Source organism: Coturnix japonica, chromosome 5 (assembly GCF_001577835.2).
Source record: "Coturnix japonica isolate 7356 chromosome 5, Coturnix japonica 2.1, whole genome shotgun sequence".
In the NCBI taxonomy this organism is placed as follows: domain Eukaryota; kingdom Metazoa; phylum Chordata; class Aves; order Galliformes; family Phasianidae; genus Coturnix; species Coturnix japonica.
This window is the reverse complement of record NC_029520.1, coordinates 15825976-15841267: the sequence shown is the minus strand read 5'-3', so window position 1 is coordinate 15841267 and position 15292 is coordinate 15825976. Positions and strand designations below refer to the sequence as shown.

Sequence of the window (15292 nt, the reverse complement as noted above, 5' to 3'; positions counted from 1 at the left end):
CCTGTGTTCCTGCCTTTGGTGTAATATTCCATATTCTAGCCTCTATTATAAGGTTACCTGATGTTCTAAAGCTGGGATGTTTCTGCTTCTTGTCTAAGCACAAGTGTCTCAGATTGAAGAGACTTCCACTTAACATGTTGCTGTTGCTTGTCCTTTGCACATTTACATTTGTTGTATAAATAACATTTCATCTTGCATAGTATGAATCTGAGCTATTTCACTCCTATTTCTGGCAGTTTTTCTGTACTTTATCCCATTGACTTCCAGCAATACATTTCCTTCAGAGTATTTCCTGGAGTCTTGCACCTTACCAGTATGAATGAATCACTTTTTCTGAATCACCTCTTAGTTCACTGCTCCTTCAGACAAAACTATTAGTAAGATTTTCCAGTGATAATTTCGATTCCATGATGTTATTTTTAATCCCTTGAATCAATAGAAGGATTTGAGTTCTGTTTTATATTCAGTAAAGTATCTGTGCATCCCCTTTAAATACTTTGGTGTTCATCTCTCTCCTTTCTGAAAGCAGAGATAAAATCATCAGTTTGTCCTATGTTATATGCTGTCTTCCCTAGAAGTTGAAGCTGAAGTCTTTTGACTTTATGTTCTTGTGGGGTCCAATTCAATTTGCCTTTTGGTAGCGTACTGAACAGCTAGTATCGAATGTTGAGAGAAGTTGTATTTGCAGACCACTTCTATTTTTGTAGGCCGTGCTGCTGAATATGAGGCATTTTTCTCGGACAGCTGTTTATTTGTTTTGGCGTGACGTGCCCTTCCTTACAAGTTATTTCCTGTGACTGCAAGTGCTTACACCTCTTAAATTGGCTCACCTAGAAGGTAAAGAAATTCAGATCTCCCTTGTAGCCTGAGAACCCAGTCACTCACCTAATTAGTCCAATGTGTGTTAAATAAATTCTTACTTCATCAGAGCTTGTCCTCTTGAAATCATCTTCTGAAGAATGATCAAAACTGAGTAGTGAAATTTAACTAAAAAAACAAGTAGGTATTTCATGTTCTTCGTGTCACACTAGGAAGTAATTCCCAGCAAAACATATTTGTATAACCTTCACTTTTTCTTCTCATTCGAATCCACATTCGAATACTCAGATCAACTGGATGACCAAATAAAACTTCTTTTCTTGGCTCGTTGTTTTAGTTCGTAGGCAAATTTAGCTGGGGTGAACAGCTGGCTTGTAGTTTTCTATACTTGTCTGAGTTTAACATCCCACTATCCTGTAAATTTTGTTACTTGTAACTTGAAAGTGTCACACAGTGTAACAAGGGATTTTTGTGGTGAGTTCTCACCAGCAGCTGGTTGACTCCTTATCAAAGGTGTTTACCTTTCGCTTTGTTTGTAGCTTCCTGTTCCTTGTAGGACTTTGTTGTTGCTATTGTGTGACTGTTTAAAGAATTCATGTTGTAGAAAGAATAATGCAGGCTTGTCAGCAGGTTTTATGTAACTGATCAGAAGTAATTTTGTGTGATAGAACTTGTCTGAGGGGTTAGAATGAAGCTTTCTGGACTTAAGGTACCTGTTCATCAGTCTCTTTCTGGGTCTTGTGGCTTCCCAGCTTCCTCTGGATAATCCACAGCTGCAAAGAATTTATCAGAACTGATCAATGTTCATAAAACTGGCATTTTTGCTGAAATAAGTAGAGTTAAATGCAGTTCAGGTTACAAACATTGGGTGTGTATTTATTTTCCCTTCAAAGTTAATGCTGTAATACTTCATCATTTTAATTTAATTAAAATGAGCACCAATAGGAAAGGATCTTAGCTCTATATTTGTCTCACATTTGTCTCTTTCTCAGTCTTTTTCTTGTACCTGACACGATCTAATTAAATGAGATGCTCAGCTACTAACAAACAACCCACATACTGGATAAGTAGTTCTTCTCTGTTTCAACTGTGAAGAAATGATCGCGATGACTTTCAGAAAGACAGTAGCATGCTCTGCTTTCATTCTGGACCTGTGGTTGGATTTCTGTAACGTTCCTATATGCGTTGCAAAAGCGCTGGATGCAGAAGAATTGTCTGGAAGGCATCATCCTCTAAGTGTTCAGTGCCTCTAGGCCAGGTTCCTCAGGATCAGCTTATTCTTTGAAGCAGCTGCATGGAGTTCCACAAGTGCTTCAAGCTGCTGTTGAGTGCTGGGCTGTGAGTGGTTAGCTCTACCTCAACCCTGCTGCCTGTTCCAGCTCGCACAGGCATCTGTATGGCTATTTTGTGTATCGTATGTACGTGAATTGGAGCAGAAACAAGGTTGTATTCAAAACTATTGCACTTGTAATAACAACAGGAAAGCTCTGTTTGCTACGGGGTTTATTTTTTCAAAGTACAGGTCACTTTTTGCAATTGTTTTTGGGCTGGATACTTGGAAGGAAGGTGGCTTGCATTATTGGGTGTGGTGGGGAGTGCTGGGGACATAAGAGATCAAAACAGCACAAATTTGCTACCGTGGGATTAGTTCCGAGTTTGCATTCTGAATGCTGCTTTAAGCATATGTTTATCTTGTCCTGCTTTGTAGGTGGAGGTAGTCATAGATTTGATGTGTAATGGATTTTGTGGGACTCCATACTGAAGGTTGAATGGTTCAAATGGAGGGGGAAAAAAAAGCAATTTGCCCTCCTCATCACGTTCAGCAAGATCTGGCCAGATGCCCAATGTCAGTGCTCACTGCTGAGAGCCCAGGAGCTGTTACACTTGTAGCTTATTCTTAACTAATATTGATGCTGTCAGATAAATAAATTACTTTTCTTTGAAGAAGTCTCTGGTTCAGTGAATGTTTTTCAACTTGGTAGTGATGCACATGTTTCCCCTTATATAAATAGACATAAAACTGATAATAAAACTCAGTTGTCTGAAATTCTGTGTACTGCATGTGGCTTTGTAGGCTCCAGGAATGTGTTTGCAGCTATTTAAATACTGTATTATCTTTGAGTTGCAGAAAGACAATGGGACCACTGGCACGCTGACAGAAAATGTGCTTCTCCGAGAAATTGAAGGGCAGAATCAAGAACTGTCAGCTTTTTCTCAAGCAGTTACAAAGTAAGAAATTACTGGAAGTAGTGTTCAGAAGAAGAAAAAAAAGCTAAAAAACTCATTACTGCTTTTGTATTGGAAACACGTATATTCAGGAGGACTACTGCTGTTTTATTTTTTTTTTTTTTTGCTTGATGAAGTAGACTTTTTATATGCTTTCTTTTCCCTTTGGTTATCCCAGTTTTTCTTGTTTTTATCGTGATCTTCAAAAATGCAGCAAAATCCTGAGGGTGTTCAATAGTATGAAGCTTCCTTTTTATTCTTCTGATCCTGTGACTTTCCTTAGTCACTTTCCTCTCACTGTTTTTTCCTTGGTTTTGTAAAGCTTTTTATTTTTAACCTTGAAGTATTTTCTGCATCTCCATTATATCTTTATCTCCTTCTGTTTTTCAGTACAAATGCTTTTGAAATAACTCAGTCTTTTCCTTTACTGATGGACTTCAGCAAATCCCGTCATCTATGTGTCTTTTAAACCTTAAGCGCTCTTTTATATCTCTTCTACCACTTGAACTCTATAGAAAAAAGCTAACAAAAGCAAACAAAATCCCCTATGTTTTTCCTGCTTTGATCAGTTGGTGAAATTTCTCATGCATGGAACCAAAGAAGATGGAACTTGATAACTTGGTGTTCCTTCTGTTATTTTTACTTACTGCTGCAATTTCTTTCTAGAGAAAGACAGACTAGGAGTCTTGCCTCACCCATTCAAAATCCTGTAAAAAAAATGGGAAGTTAGAGGTCTTTGAATTTGTTGGTTAATAACTACTTTGAAAAACAGGAGTGTTTATGAAGTGAAATGCAAACTCCATAAAACCAATGAGATGCCATGTACAATTTGCTGACAACACTGACAAATCTTTCAAAATAAAGCAGGCTTATTAGAACAGTTTCTAGTTACATTTAATTGCTGCCCTTTCTCTCAAGACCCAGCACTTAAAATGCTTCAGAACTTATGGCTGCATAAATAAAGAGATCCTTTTTTTCTCCTCACTCATATTCTTGTCAGGAGGCAAGATAATGAAGCAGGTGATTGCTGTGGATGACTTCTGCTCATAATCTCCTATAATGCTGCCTTAACATTAATGGATAGCTAAATTATTTTGTTCAGGTTAAATAGTAGAAAGTAAAAAGCAGGTATCAAATGGCTGTGTTTCTTACAAGGTGAACATGTTAATAATGTTTGTGTCCTAAAGAAAAGCCTTTCCCTTAATTTCAAGCCTCTCTCGACTTCCAGAGTTTGGAAACTGCTCAGAAGTTCAGATTAGACATCCAGAATTTCAAACATGTAAAGGAGTTTTGTAGTCTTCTGTACATTGAGGAATTTGCTCCGTGTTTCAACTCAATTGTAGGCAAATGTTGTGGATTAGTTTTTAATCCCATAAGCTACATGGAAAACGTGCCTAACTTTAATCTCGTTCTTTTTCCCCCTCTGACTACTAGTATATAATTACTGTGGGCAGCATTCTGTTGAGAGTAGAAAAAATAGAATGCTTTTGTATACGTGGTTTAGGTAAGAGCAATAAGTGTTCTTTACTGCTCTGACTTGTGGTTATTACCGTGTTCTTTTGCTTTAGTCATAAACATATCCATTGCAATGCTTCATAAACTTTTTCTATTTACAGATTGAGGACCAAGTTTCCTTACACTAATCAGCAATCAAATCCAGGCTTTGTGCTGAGTCCAATCATGCTGCAAAGAAATATAACTGGGGAGAGTGCCAGTATCAAGGTTTCTATAGAAATCAAAGGATTCCAGCAGCCAGTAACTTTTACATGTGATGGTATGTTTCTACTTTTTAAACTGGAATTTGCTTGTAAGACTTAGAGTGGTGTATTGAGTCTGCATACTTGGTCTAGGCCAGTGGCTTTTTAAAGTCTTATAATCCTTGGGTTTCAGTTACAGGGATTGCTTGCAGTGTATGTGGGAAAGTTAGCTGATGGATGAACCTAGATGTGGGTCACTAACTCCATCAGAAAATATTTAGAAGCTGACAAATTGGAACAGTTTTGAACAAGAAAACCAACCAAACCAGAAGCAATGTTCTATCCACGGCTGGGAATGTTAATACAACTTCTCAAGAGTTTGACCTACTTTATGATTATTTGGGAGAGAAGGGTGGGGAAACAGATTCTTCAAATGTTTGTTAGAATACTCAAAGCTATTTCAGGTTACCTGAAAATTCAGACAAATTGCTGTTGGGAAATAAGAGTAAATGCTAAAATTTTTCTAGCTATCATGAGATTAATGTATGCTCGTCTACATGTGTCAAAATGCTGCTGGCTTGCTGTACTTCAACTAGCCAGCCCAGTTCATGGATAATGAAGCATATTAGTTTGGGATGGGATTTAGAGGTTTGCCTTGTCCTTGCACATAAATTCATATTCTCTGTGCAGTCAACACTGCACAGCAGGTCTGTATTAAGGCTGTAACTTTGGATGCCATTGACTTATGTGAGTTCTTGGTGATTAAATAGCTGCTGCTGATAAGAAATTAGCTCAAGAACAGCTTAGAGCTTAGTCTGTACATTTCTGTAATCTCTTAGGCTTGGTGAGAGCTCCCATTCCCAGGCCCGGTCACCTGGCAGTATGTCTGTGCTGCAGCGCTTCTTATCATTCACTTCTCTCTGGAAGTGTAGAACTGGCTGTTCTCAAAAGATATGAAATTGCTCTACTGTTCCCTTGACCTAGAAGCTCTATTGGAAAAGAAGCTCCCAATGCATAAATATTTTCATTTAATGTTAATCTGCTGAACCTTACAGTTATTCTGCTTTGATTTAATACTCCTCTCTTAAGTGTAGCTTAGGAAGGGCTTGTGCTGTTTATCTGTAAGTCTGCACTTCAGTAATATTACAGGCTTAATCCTTTCCTGCAAAAGGTTTTAGTAATGTAAAAGGATGTTATGGCTTTGTCCCTTTGTTTCTTTGTTCATTGAAACCTTGGAATGTGGTTTCTAGCCCCACATGTATTCGTTCTTTGTACTGCCTGCTGACATCCTTTTTTTCCTCATGCTGAGACATCACCATTAAACTTCAAATCTTTCACCCGTAGCATCTGTAGACATCTACAAGCACCTATAGCATATACTGTGACTTAGAAATAGGTGTATTTAAAGCTGCCCTCTTCCTTTAAGTCCAGCTTTTCTTGGTAAATTCTTGTATATCTTCACTTCCTAATGCTGGAGCAGCTTCATGATGGCTTTCAGTCCTGCTCGGATGGAACTGTCGCTTTTCAGTGTTCTTATGATAGTGTACAGGGAAGGAAACAGGTCAACTTCAGAGTTCATTTGGATATACCTATATGCCTTTTGGTTCAGTTTATTAGACTTTACAGGGAAGTACAAATCTACTTGAGCAGTCATATGCCAGAAAGAAATGAGCCTCTTTCAGTAAGATAGAAGGGATAAAAAGGTAGTAATGTTAGTTTGTAATGCATCACAAGACTGACAGACCTTAAGCAACAGAATCTATGACTACAGCACGTAAGGTGTAAGATGTTACTGCACCTTTTCATTCCATCATCCATCATATTTTCTGCTGAAGTCAGTCTTTCTGAGTTCTTACTTACTGTTACTTGCTGTCAAGCTATTCGCATTCTTCATGGGCTACCAAATATCACTGTGCTTATAGTAAGTCATCTGTTAATGAGAGGAAGCACTTGTATTCTTATGGAAAATATGGCTTGAATTTAGCTGTGAATCCACCATAGTAGTAGCATCTCTTATATTAAAAGTAAGAAAATTCAGGAGTTTAGGTCAATGGAAAAAAGGAAAACTGAGGGTACTGCTGAAAAAAATAAATGCTTCTCTGTAGTGTTTCTTAGGGAACTTTGAGTAACTTTGACATTATTGGCAGATGATTCAAAGGTGATCAGAAAGTAGGTAGGGAGGCATAAGGAATGTTTTTTAAATAGACTTTCTGTGTTAAAACGTATCTGTCTTTTCTTTCTGTGGTGATTGCTGGCGCCTGTAGGGAGAGTGAATATGAGGCTTGACTGGGGTTATTTCTTTTGCTGTGTGTTTGCTGGTTAGAAAGGAAAATCTACTTTCAAAATATTTGATACCTGATAAAAAGGCTATGGTAGTTAAGAGTTGTGTTTTGCAAAAGGTTAGTGATGCTTACTAAGATCTGATCTACACGCTGTGAAAGCTGCTGTGAAATTAAAAGGGAAAAGATTTCCAGTACGATTTCTCTCTGCTACAGTTGGCTTTAATTTCCTCAAAAGCAGTACAAATACGGAAGTTCTGTCATCAACTTTTAGGATAATGGTTTTTAACTTCAGAGAGCTCTGGAGTCATTTAATCATTTGTCATCTTTGCTGTTTAAGACCATCTTGTTAGAAAATAAATTCAAATGCTTTTCTTGTGTAAAAACTCCTGCAAAATATATTCTAAGTTCAGTGATTTTTTACTTCTTGTCAAGTGGTTACAATGTACCCCAATTTAAAGAGTTGTTTCTGAAACTACAGGCAGGTTTCATAGTGTGCCTTTCTTTACAGCAAGAAGAGATTTTAAATAATGAAATTTGAGAGCTTATAGAGGCAAAAAAGTCTTCTCTACAAGTATAAAAACATAATTCAAGGACAACTACAACTTGTTAGTGAGATATGCTTAGATCATTTGCAGTGCATCTCTGTTTAACTTCTAGATGTCATTTCTTTAAACAGTGAGCTCTCCTGTTGAGCTTATAATAATGCAGGCACTTTGCTGGGTGCATGATGACTTGAATGAAGTGGACATTGGCAGCTATTTCCTCAAAGTCTGTGGCCAAGAAGAAGTTTTACAGAAGTAAGCAGACTCTTTTTCGTTCACTTCGTACTTTTTAATGACACAGTTATTGGCAAATATGTTTTTAATAATTAAATGTGTGAAAGTAGAAATCTTGAAAATGCAGACACGCATTTTGTACAAATATCAGAAGTCTTTAGAGCTCCTGTGGGACAAAGCAGACTCAACAGCTTCCCAGAAATCTGTTCTGAGCTGCTATCAGCTGTGTGGAGCACAGGTTTTTCAGATGCAGTCTTGTAAAGCATTTCTGTAGATGGATGGTTTAGTTTTCAGGTCCTTTAAATGTCAATAACCAGGAAAAAATCTACTGATAACTTCTAGTAATCTGTTGTTTTTTCAAAGTGAATGACTGACAAATCCCCATTCATTTTCTGGATTAGAATGTTTTAATGTTAACCATTGTATTACCATTACTATGTTAACCAGAGTAGTTCAGAACTTTAGCAGAAATGTTGCTATCTGTAGCAGTGTACTGAAACTTCCACTGAAGTAAACCCCGATTGAGCAGTATGATGTGGAGACTGATTTACCACTTCCTTATTTTGAGCTCATTAGGTTGCTTTAAATTTTCCACGTGAGTTCTCTGAAAAGCGCTGAATATTTTTGTTGTAAATAACTATAGCTTTCATTTGTTTAACAGTAAGCACTGTGTAGGAAGCCATGAATATATTCAGAACTGTCGGAAGTGGGATACAGAAATTAAACTGCAGCTTGTGACCCATACTGAAATTTGCAGAGGTCTGGCACGAACAGTAAGTACCTCCTAAACTGCAGTAGCAATTTAATCTTATAGAGTTTGAGAGTTTGCATCAGAAATGATGGATCTCAAGTGAAATCTTCTTTTGTAGGTAACAAATCCATAAATCTGTATGATGTTGGGAATTGTGTTCTCCTCTACTAAGAGCATGTGAAACATGGATAACGTATCTTAAGACCAATTACTGCAACTAGAAAAAGTGCACAAGTTTTTTCATCTAAACTCAAGGCCTTAAAGGGAAGCAGCAGATTTCAGAGTTAAATATAAGCTGAGGACAGTTTTTGAATTTTTTAGATATATATCTGATGATTGAAGAGAAAGATAGGGAGGAACAGAGTTGGACCCTCAGTAGCTGTTTCTCTTCTTTTGCACTGTCTCAGTGTGAGCTTTTGGAGGCTGTCAGTTATTTCTTTTCACTTTTGAATAATAACTTCATATCTTTCTGCTTTTATTCCACAGTTATTAGCAATGAGATACCTAAAACATTATTATAAATCATAGAAACATAGGAACTGTACTCAATATATAATATTTTACTGCAGGAAGAAGATGACAGAACACCCATAGACCTAACCAAACACCTCTACAAAGTGGAAAAGCCTTTCAGAGAACCTAATATAAGGTATATTATATAGGTTTTTTCATTATCAAGTCAATGCTGAATTTCTGACCAAGATTATTATGCTCTTGTGGATGTGTTTAATAATTACTGTATTTTGCAGATCTTCTATTGAAGAGCTTCTTGATATCTATCATAAGCAAACTGAAATAGCTCTGAAAAATGAGGTAAGATCATTGCAAATTATTGCTGAACCAAAAGTAGTGTAAGGATGTTTACTGATAAGACAGTTGGAGGGAAATAAAAAATTGCAGGTGTTCTTGGGGAAACTAAGATCTGAACAAGATGTCAAATGTGAATTTGGAATAATTGGTTTTTAGATTGCTTTTTTACATTTTCTTTCTTGCTTTTTCTGTAATCTGATAATTACCTAATCACTGCAAGTAGCAATGTGCCTTCCAAGTCCTGAGGTGCAAAATAACCTTTTCCTCAAAAATGCTGGAGGAGGTGAATCTTGACTGTGTCAGTTGTTGTTATTCATGATTTATTGCCAACAGATCAAAGTCTGTACAATTAAACAGTAACATGTATAGTGGGAGTTGCATTTTTGGAACACGGAAGTTAGTTTTACACAAAGCATAATAACATCTTACTCTGCACTACTGGATTAATTTAAAAACCACAGTCAAAAACACTATCATAGCTAACTTGAAACAGCTTTAAGTGAAATAATTTCTCAAATACAAAAGTCTAGCTGAAGATAACCTACTTTGCTCCTTTCTAAAAGGACTAGTGTCCTGGTTTCCACTGAAACAGTGTTAATAGCACACTGATGCTCTGAGTGATGGGAATGTGATGCTAAGCTGCATGCCAGGCTAAACCGCAATAACCAGCTTAGGTTAACTCCTGATAGTAATTTAACTTGGAGACTGAAGCCTTGAAGTATGTTTCTTACAGTTTCTATAAGGAGCAGTCTTGAAATGGAAAACATGGAGGAAATGAAAAGTATTATAATTAAGTCTGTTGAATTAACTTTGTAGGAATGCAGGTCTCAACAAGCTGTTCTCTGCTATTTACATATTCTCTTAATACCATTAGTTTGTAAGATTTTTCAGTTCTCTTGATGTTTCACAATATTCTCACGGGTAGTTTCAAACGCAGTCACATTATAGAAGAGTAAGATGTGAAGTCCTCCTTAATATGATGATGTTTTTGTTGCTTTGCTCTTGCAGCTGCCTCAGATTGCTTATTTAACTGTGATTTCACATGTTGAGGTGAGGAATATAAAACATTGCAGCTCAGACATTGTGTCCACAGAGTCTTTTTGAAGATGAGAGATGCACTGTGTAGGTGTCAGCTAAATCCAAGTATCAACAGTTTCGGAGTTTAAATTTTTTACTTCCTGAAGTGACTTCCAATACATATTCACTAGCTGAAGTTTGTTAATCAAAGCAAGGCAGGGTGAGGTCATCAGTAAATAACTCCTATGTAGCCTTTGAATTTACATCTGTGGACACATTCAAATGTAAGCTGGCGTCCTTGTAATAATTTGAGAGCTGATGAGGAAAATAGCAGTGGAAGTTTTGCTTTTCATATGCCGAACAGCTGTTGTCTTCAAGTTGTTAGCTTGGAAAGCAGGCTTAAACATTTACAGTATCTTCCAATTTCTGGGGTTATTTCCTTACTAGTGCAAAGTTAATTGTTGTCAGGTAACTCCCAATCTAAAAACTTTATTATTCAAATGGCTGCTTTGTTATCCATTTACATGAAGGTCATGTGTGTGATCACTTTATCTTAGCGAGACAATATTACACCAGTTCCTCCTATTCTAAGTAATTGTGAGTGATGGCGAACAGAACCTATACTTTAAGCCTTCAGAATGTGAACAGAGACAATGTATTGAAGCAAATATTTTCCTTATCTGTATGTATTTTAGACAAAGACTGCTAATGCTAAAAGAAAATCTAGAATTCTTGGGATTTAAATTGAAGGGTGTTTTTTTTATTTTGTCAATCTTAAGAGAATGTTGGGAGGTTCTGTTTAGATGTACAATCCCCCTTCCTTTTGACCCCCAGGATGGCAGTTTGTTCTCTTAAGAACCACTTAGGTTGAAGAGTACACAAAGCAAACAGTTGCAAGCAACAGTTTTCAAACAGTAGGTTCAAGTGAAATCAAAAGATAAATATGTTCTGTTACGGAAGCTATAAAGTAGTGTAAATGTAGTTTAAATCTTTATGTTTAAAAGAGCTGAAATTGAAAAGCTTTTTCTTTAGTGTGATTCTTCCCTTACACTGCTTGAATATCTTAATTTAAAATCTACTTTTAAGAAAAATCACGTGGGAATTTGACTTTAATATCTCATTAGACAATATCTGCCTTGAGCTAAAGGAAAAAATGATTGGAGACCTCTTAGTATCCCTAGGGACATCATGCTGTGCTCTGTACTAGTCTTGTTTTTATGGCATTGCTAACTGAGCTGTAAGGAAGTTTTCAGTATGGCGGCTTTTTGTTTAATCACATTGTTAAACTATGGGTAAATATAATTAAGATATGCATCCCATAATAAAATCTTCCTGGCAATTCTTTCTTAAAAGAAAAAAAAATTAAAGCAATGTCATGTTTTGCAGTAGTGACCATCTCAATCTGTTCTTTCTTGCATTTCTTATTAGAACCAACATAAAGCAGTGGATCACTTGATTAAGACTGTCAGAAAAATCTGTTCAACGTTGGATGGTGTAGAAACTCCTGCAATAACAGAATCTGTAAAGAAGCTGAGGAGGGCTGTTAATCTTCCAAGGATTAAAGACACTGAGGTACACTTGCACACTATAAATTGAATTCTGGGGTATGCTTTTTAAAACCAAAGGATAACATTTCATAGTCTTTGATAGTTGCAAATATTAGTAACAATTTAGACAGAGTTATGTTTTTTTCTTTCTTTTTTTAATACTTATTTTTGTTTTTCCTGGTAGTTTCAGTGCTTTTTTAATAATAGTCATCGCCTTTTAAAGTATTAATCACTTGGCATCCAACTTGAACGTATTTTTAAAATACTTCTTTAAAGGGAAGAAAATGCAAGTAAAACAACTAAATAGTCTTGCAATGCTATTTCAGGCCATATTAGGGGGAATTCTGAATCCCATTCTGTTTTCTTGTTGGTTTTTTTTGTTTGCTGTTGTTGTCTACAGTTCACTTATGTACTTGTAATACTTAGCTGAAATCTTGCAAAATCATAGACTGTATAAGTACAGCTGTTACCAGCACTAAAACACTTGCTGAGAAATGCAGAACATTTATCTAAGAGGTTAGGGAAATTCAACTTACATAAAGTTTCTGCCTTTTTTTTTCCTTTAAAAAACTGAAGTTTTAACTTTTTGACATAATGTTGACAAGATGTTCAGTTAATGAAATGGAAGATGTAAGTAGAGCTTTCGTTCTTCTGCAGTTGTGGCAGATGTCTTAGCAGTTTTCTCAAATTTTAGGAATTCAATAAGTTTTGCTTTTAAATCACCAATTCAGTTTTCATTAGAAGCTTTAGTTTTTATCAGAAGTTGAATTTGGCATGAAATCCTTCCTTATTTGAAGGGAGTAAATTCCCACGATTAGTTCAACGCCTGCAGGCTTCAGTAGTGTCCTTGATGAGACCAGGCATAGTCTTAATACTGTATCATGTTTAGACTCCCGTTTTAGCAGACAGAGGAGCAAAAAACAGCAGATAGTGGCAATACCTACTGCTCAGCTTTCTTGGTTTTACTTTTTTTTTTTTTTTTTTAATCTTAACTATTCCTATAAAAGATGCCTTTGCAAAATGTCACAAAACATCTATTTGTGCTTAAATTGATGCATAATTAAGCTACTAACTTCTGCTCTCACCTGTAACAGCCCTGAGTTTTCTCTCTCCTGAGAGAAGCTTGAGTGCTCTGAGCAATATTCCAATGTACTGAGCTGTGTAAAATATGTCAGGATAGTTGGGACTTGACAAAAAGTTTTGAGCTTGGTGAATAGTTTCTGCATGATGTGGAGCTTGTGACACTATCAGTTATCATGAGGAACTTGAATTGATTAAAAAGGTGTATTAAATGAACACAAACATGGTCCTAATTCACATGTTTAATAATTTCTAATCAAGTTGATTTTTAAGGGCAATGGCAAATGAATATAGGTTTCTTGGTATTGAAATTTACTCCGACTTACTTACTGTGTAGGTATCCTTGAAATGTGGTGATGATGCTAGCAAGAGCTCATCTGGTGAGTAGAGTTCTTCAGTTTTATTAAAAGTGGCTTCGAGGTGGCTATTTTAAGGAAGATATGCATTAAAGATCACTTACAATTTAGGCTCGCTGCAGCCTGAAAGTCCGCTGAAAGTGAGTATAGACCTGCTGACAAGAGCAGTTGAGGCCCTTCTCCGACTCCACATGAATTCATGTAGCAGCAGTTCTGCAGCAGTTTCTCCAAAAGATAAGACTACCAAGGAAGCGTGGGCTGCGACAGAACATCTCCAGTTCACAATATTTGCTGCACATGGAATTTTTCCTGATTGGGTATCCAGGTAAGTAATATTTTAGTTGTAGAAAATCATCCCTTTATGGAGTTATTTTTTGTTTACTTTACTTTTTTTTTGTGCAGTTTTGAGAAATACTACTTGATTTGTTCATTGACCCATAATGGAAAAGATCTCTTCAAACCTGTACAGTCCAAGAAGGCTGGTGCATACAAGAACTTCTTCTACTTAATTAAATGGGATGAACTGTAAGTGACTTTACTAACTGCCAGCTGCTCAATATGCTCACTGTCAACTCTTAACTCCTGATTCTACCCAAAGTGTTGAAAGGACGGTGTGTGAGGCTTGTGACCAAAATCAGAAACACTATTCTGATAGGTATTTGACCTCTAATTTTAAAAGTTGGAATGGAAGTGCTGGACTATTGCCTTGTGCCAATGTATTTATAGAGTACAACTATAATGAATTGGGAAGACTCTAGGATTTCTTGTAATGGGAACAGCTTGCACTGCTTAAGGAATGATGAATAAAGCTTGTTTCCAAGCAGTTCTCAGACTTCACAAATAGGGAAGAAAAGAAGCTGACTGCTGTTGACATTGATGCTGAATAGTTTTTGCTCCAAATATATCACAGCAATTTTGTATCTAATTTATAAATCTAACGTATTTCTATAAAGAGTTCAGATGCATAAGTGCTTAATCTGTCTATAGCATATGAGAACATTTTGAGCTACTGAAGCTGCCTTTCTCATTATGGAGCAGGGAAAGAATAAGAAAGGTAGAGGAAAGGGTGTGCAGAGGAGGAACATAGAATGGCAGGTGATATCTGAGAGGGGAAAATATTTTTCATACATACACAGCTTACTCTTTTAGACTTACTAGTTATTGGGCAGTCTGTCATTATTGAAGAGTCAGGTGAGTTTCATGCTGCCCTGTGCCTTGTTTCCTGACAATTTTTGAAGCTCAGAGATTCACTCTGAAGAATACTCTGAAAGCCTGCAGTGACAGATTATTGTAGACCAGAAATGAAAGCTTCAGGTTCTGAAATACCTGCCACCTAAGACTGCTTGGACTACCTTTTTTGGATGATGCAATGAATTAATTGTCAGTCTTTTGCTGATGAGTGATAGTAAATTGCAGTGAAAGATGTTAGACAGATTACTTATAAGCTGCTTAATATAGTTTGGGTGTTTTGTAGTCTAACTGGCTTAGTGATAGGCTGTGATAGTACATACAAAAAAAAAAATAATCAGCCTATAAGTTACAGAAAATTAAAGAAAGAACACTTAAAGCAGTGAAAAGTGCCAACAAAACTCTGTTGTCCACTGAGGTGTGTACTCCTCAGCTGTGACCTTTATGGTTACCAGCTTTGTAGTGTTTGGTGAATTTAGCTTACAGTAGTTCTTAAGGGATTGTTTCATTGGGATGGGAAGCTATTGTCAGTCAGACATGAGAGTTGAGGAGGTAGCTAACACAGAATTGTATGTGTCCCAGTGGTGAGCAGAGTGGGAAGGCGGGTTATGCTGACTATGCAGTTCTGTGCAAGGAATGTGATTTAATAGAAGATTAACGAGGCTTATTTTACTGCCTATTAAAAAGGATTGTTCTGAATCTAGCTACTGTACAGAATTGTAGTTTAGCAGATTTCATGAACT

The 15292-nt window shown here is 36.6% G+C and overlaps 1 protein-coding gene across 4 annotated transcripts in view; it reads left to right on the top strand.

Moving 5' to 3' along the window:
• Positions 1 to 15292, top strand: part of PIK3C2A (phosphatidylinositol-4-phosphate 3-kinase catalytic subunit type 2 alpha) — a 59401-nt gene that overhangs the window by 27225 nt on the left and 16884 nt on the right. For 3 of the 4 annotated variants that reach the window (XM_032444739.1, XM_032444738.1, XM_032444740.1), the window contains exons 3-12: positions 2942 to 3048; positions 4662 to 4819; positions 7701 to 7821; positions 8462 to 8573; positions 9121 to 9200; positions 9301 to 9364; positions 11807 to 11950; positions 13343 to 13385; positions 13473 to 13686; positions 13764 to 13886. In XM_032444739.1, coding sequence (XP_032300630.1) covers positions 2942 to 3048; positions 4662 to 4819; positions 7701 to 7821; positions 8462 to 8573; positions 9121 to 9200; positions 9301 to 9364; positions 11807 to 11950; positions 13343 to 13385; positions 13473 to 13686; positions 13764 to 13886 — 1166 coding nt within the window. The remainder of the gene's footprint in view (positions 1 to 2941; positions 3049 to 4661; positions 4820 to 7700; positions 7822 to 8461; positions 8574 to 9120; positions 9201 to 9300; positions 9365 to 11806; positions 11951 to 13342; positions 13386 to 13472; positions 13687 to 13763; positions 13887 to 15292) is intronic. The other variant, XM_032444741.1, reaches the window with a different exon arrangement.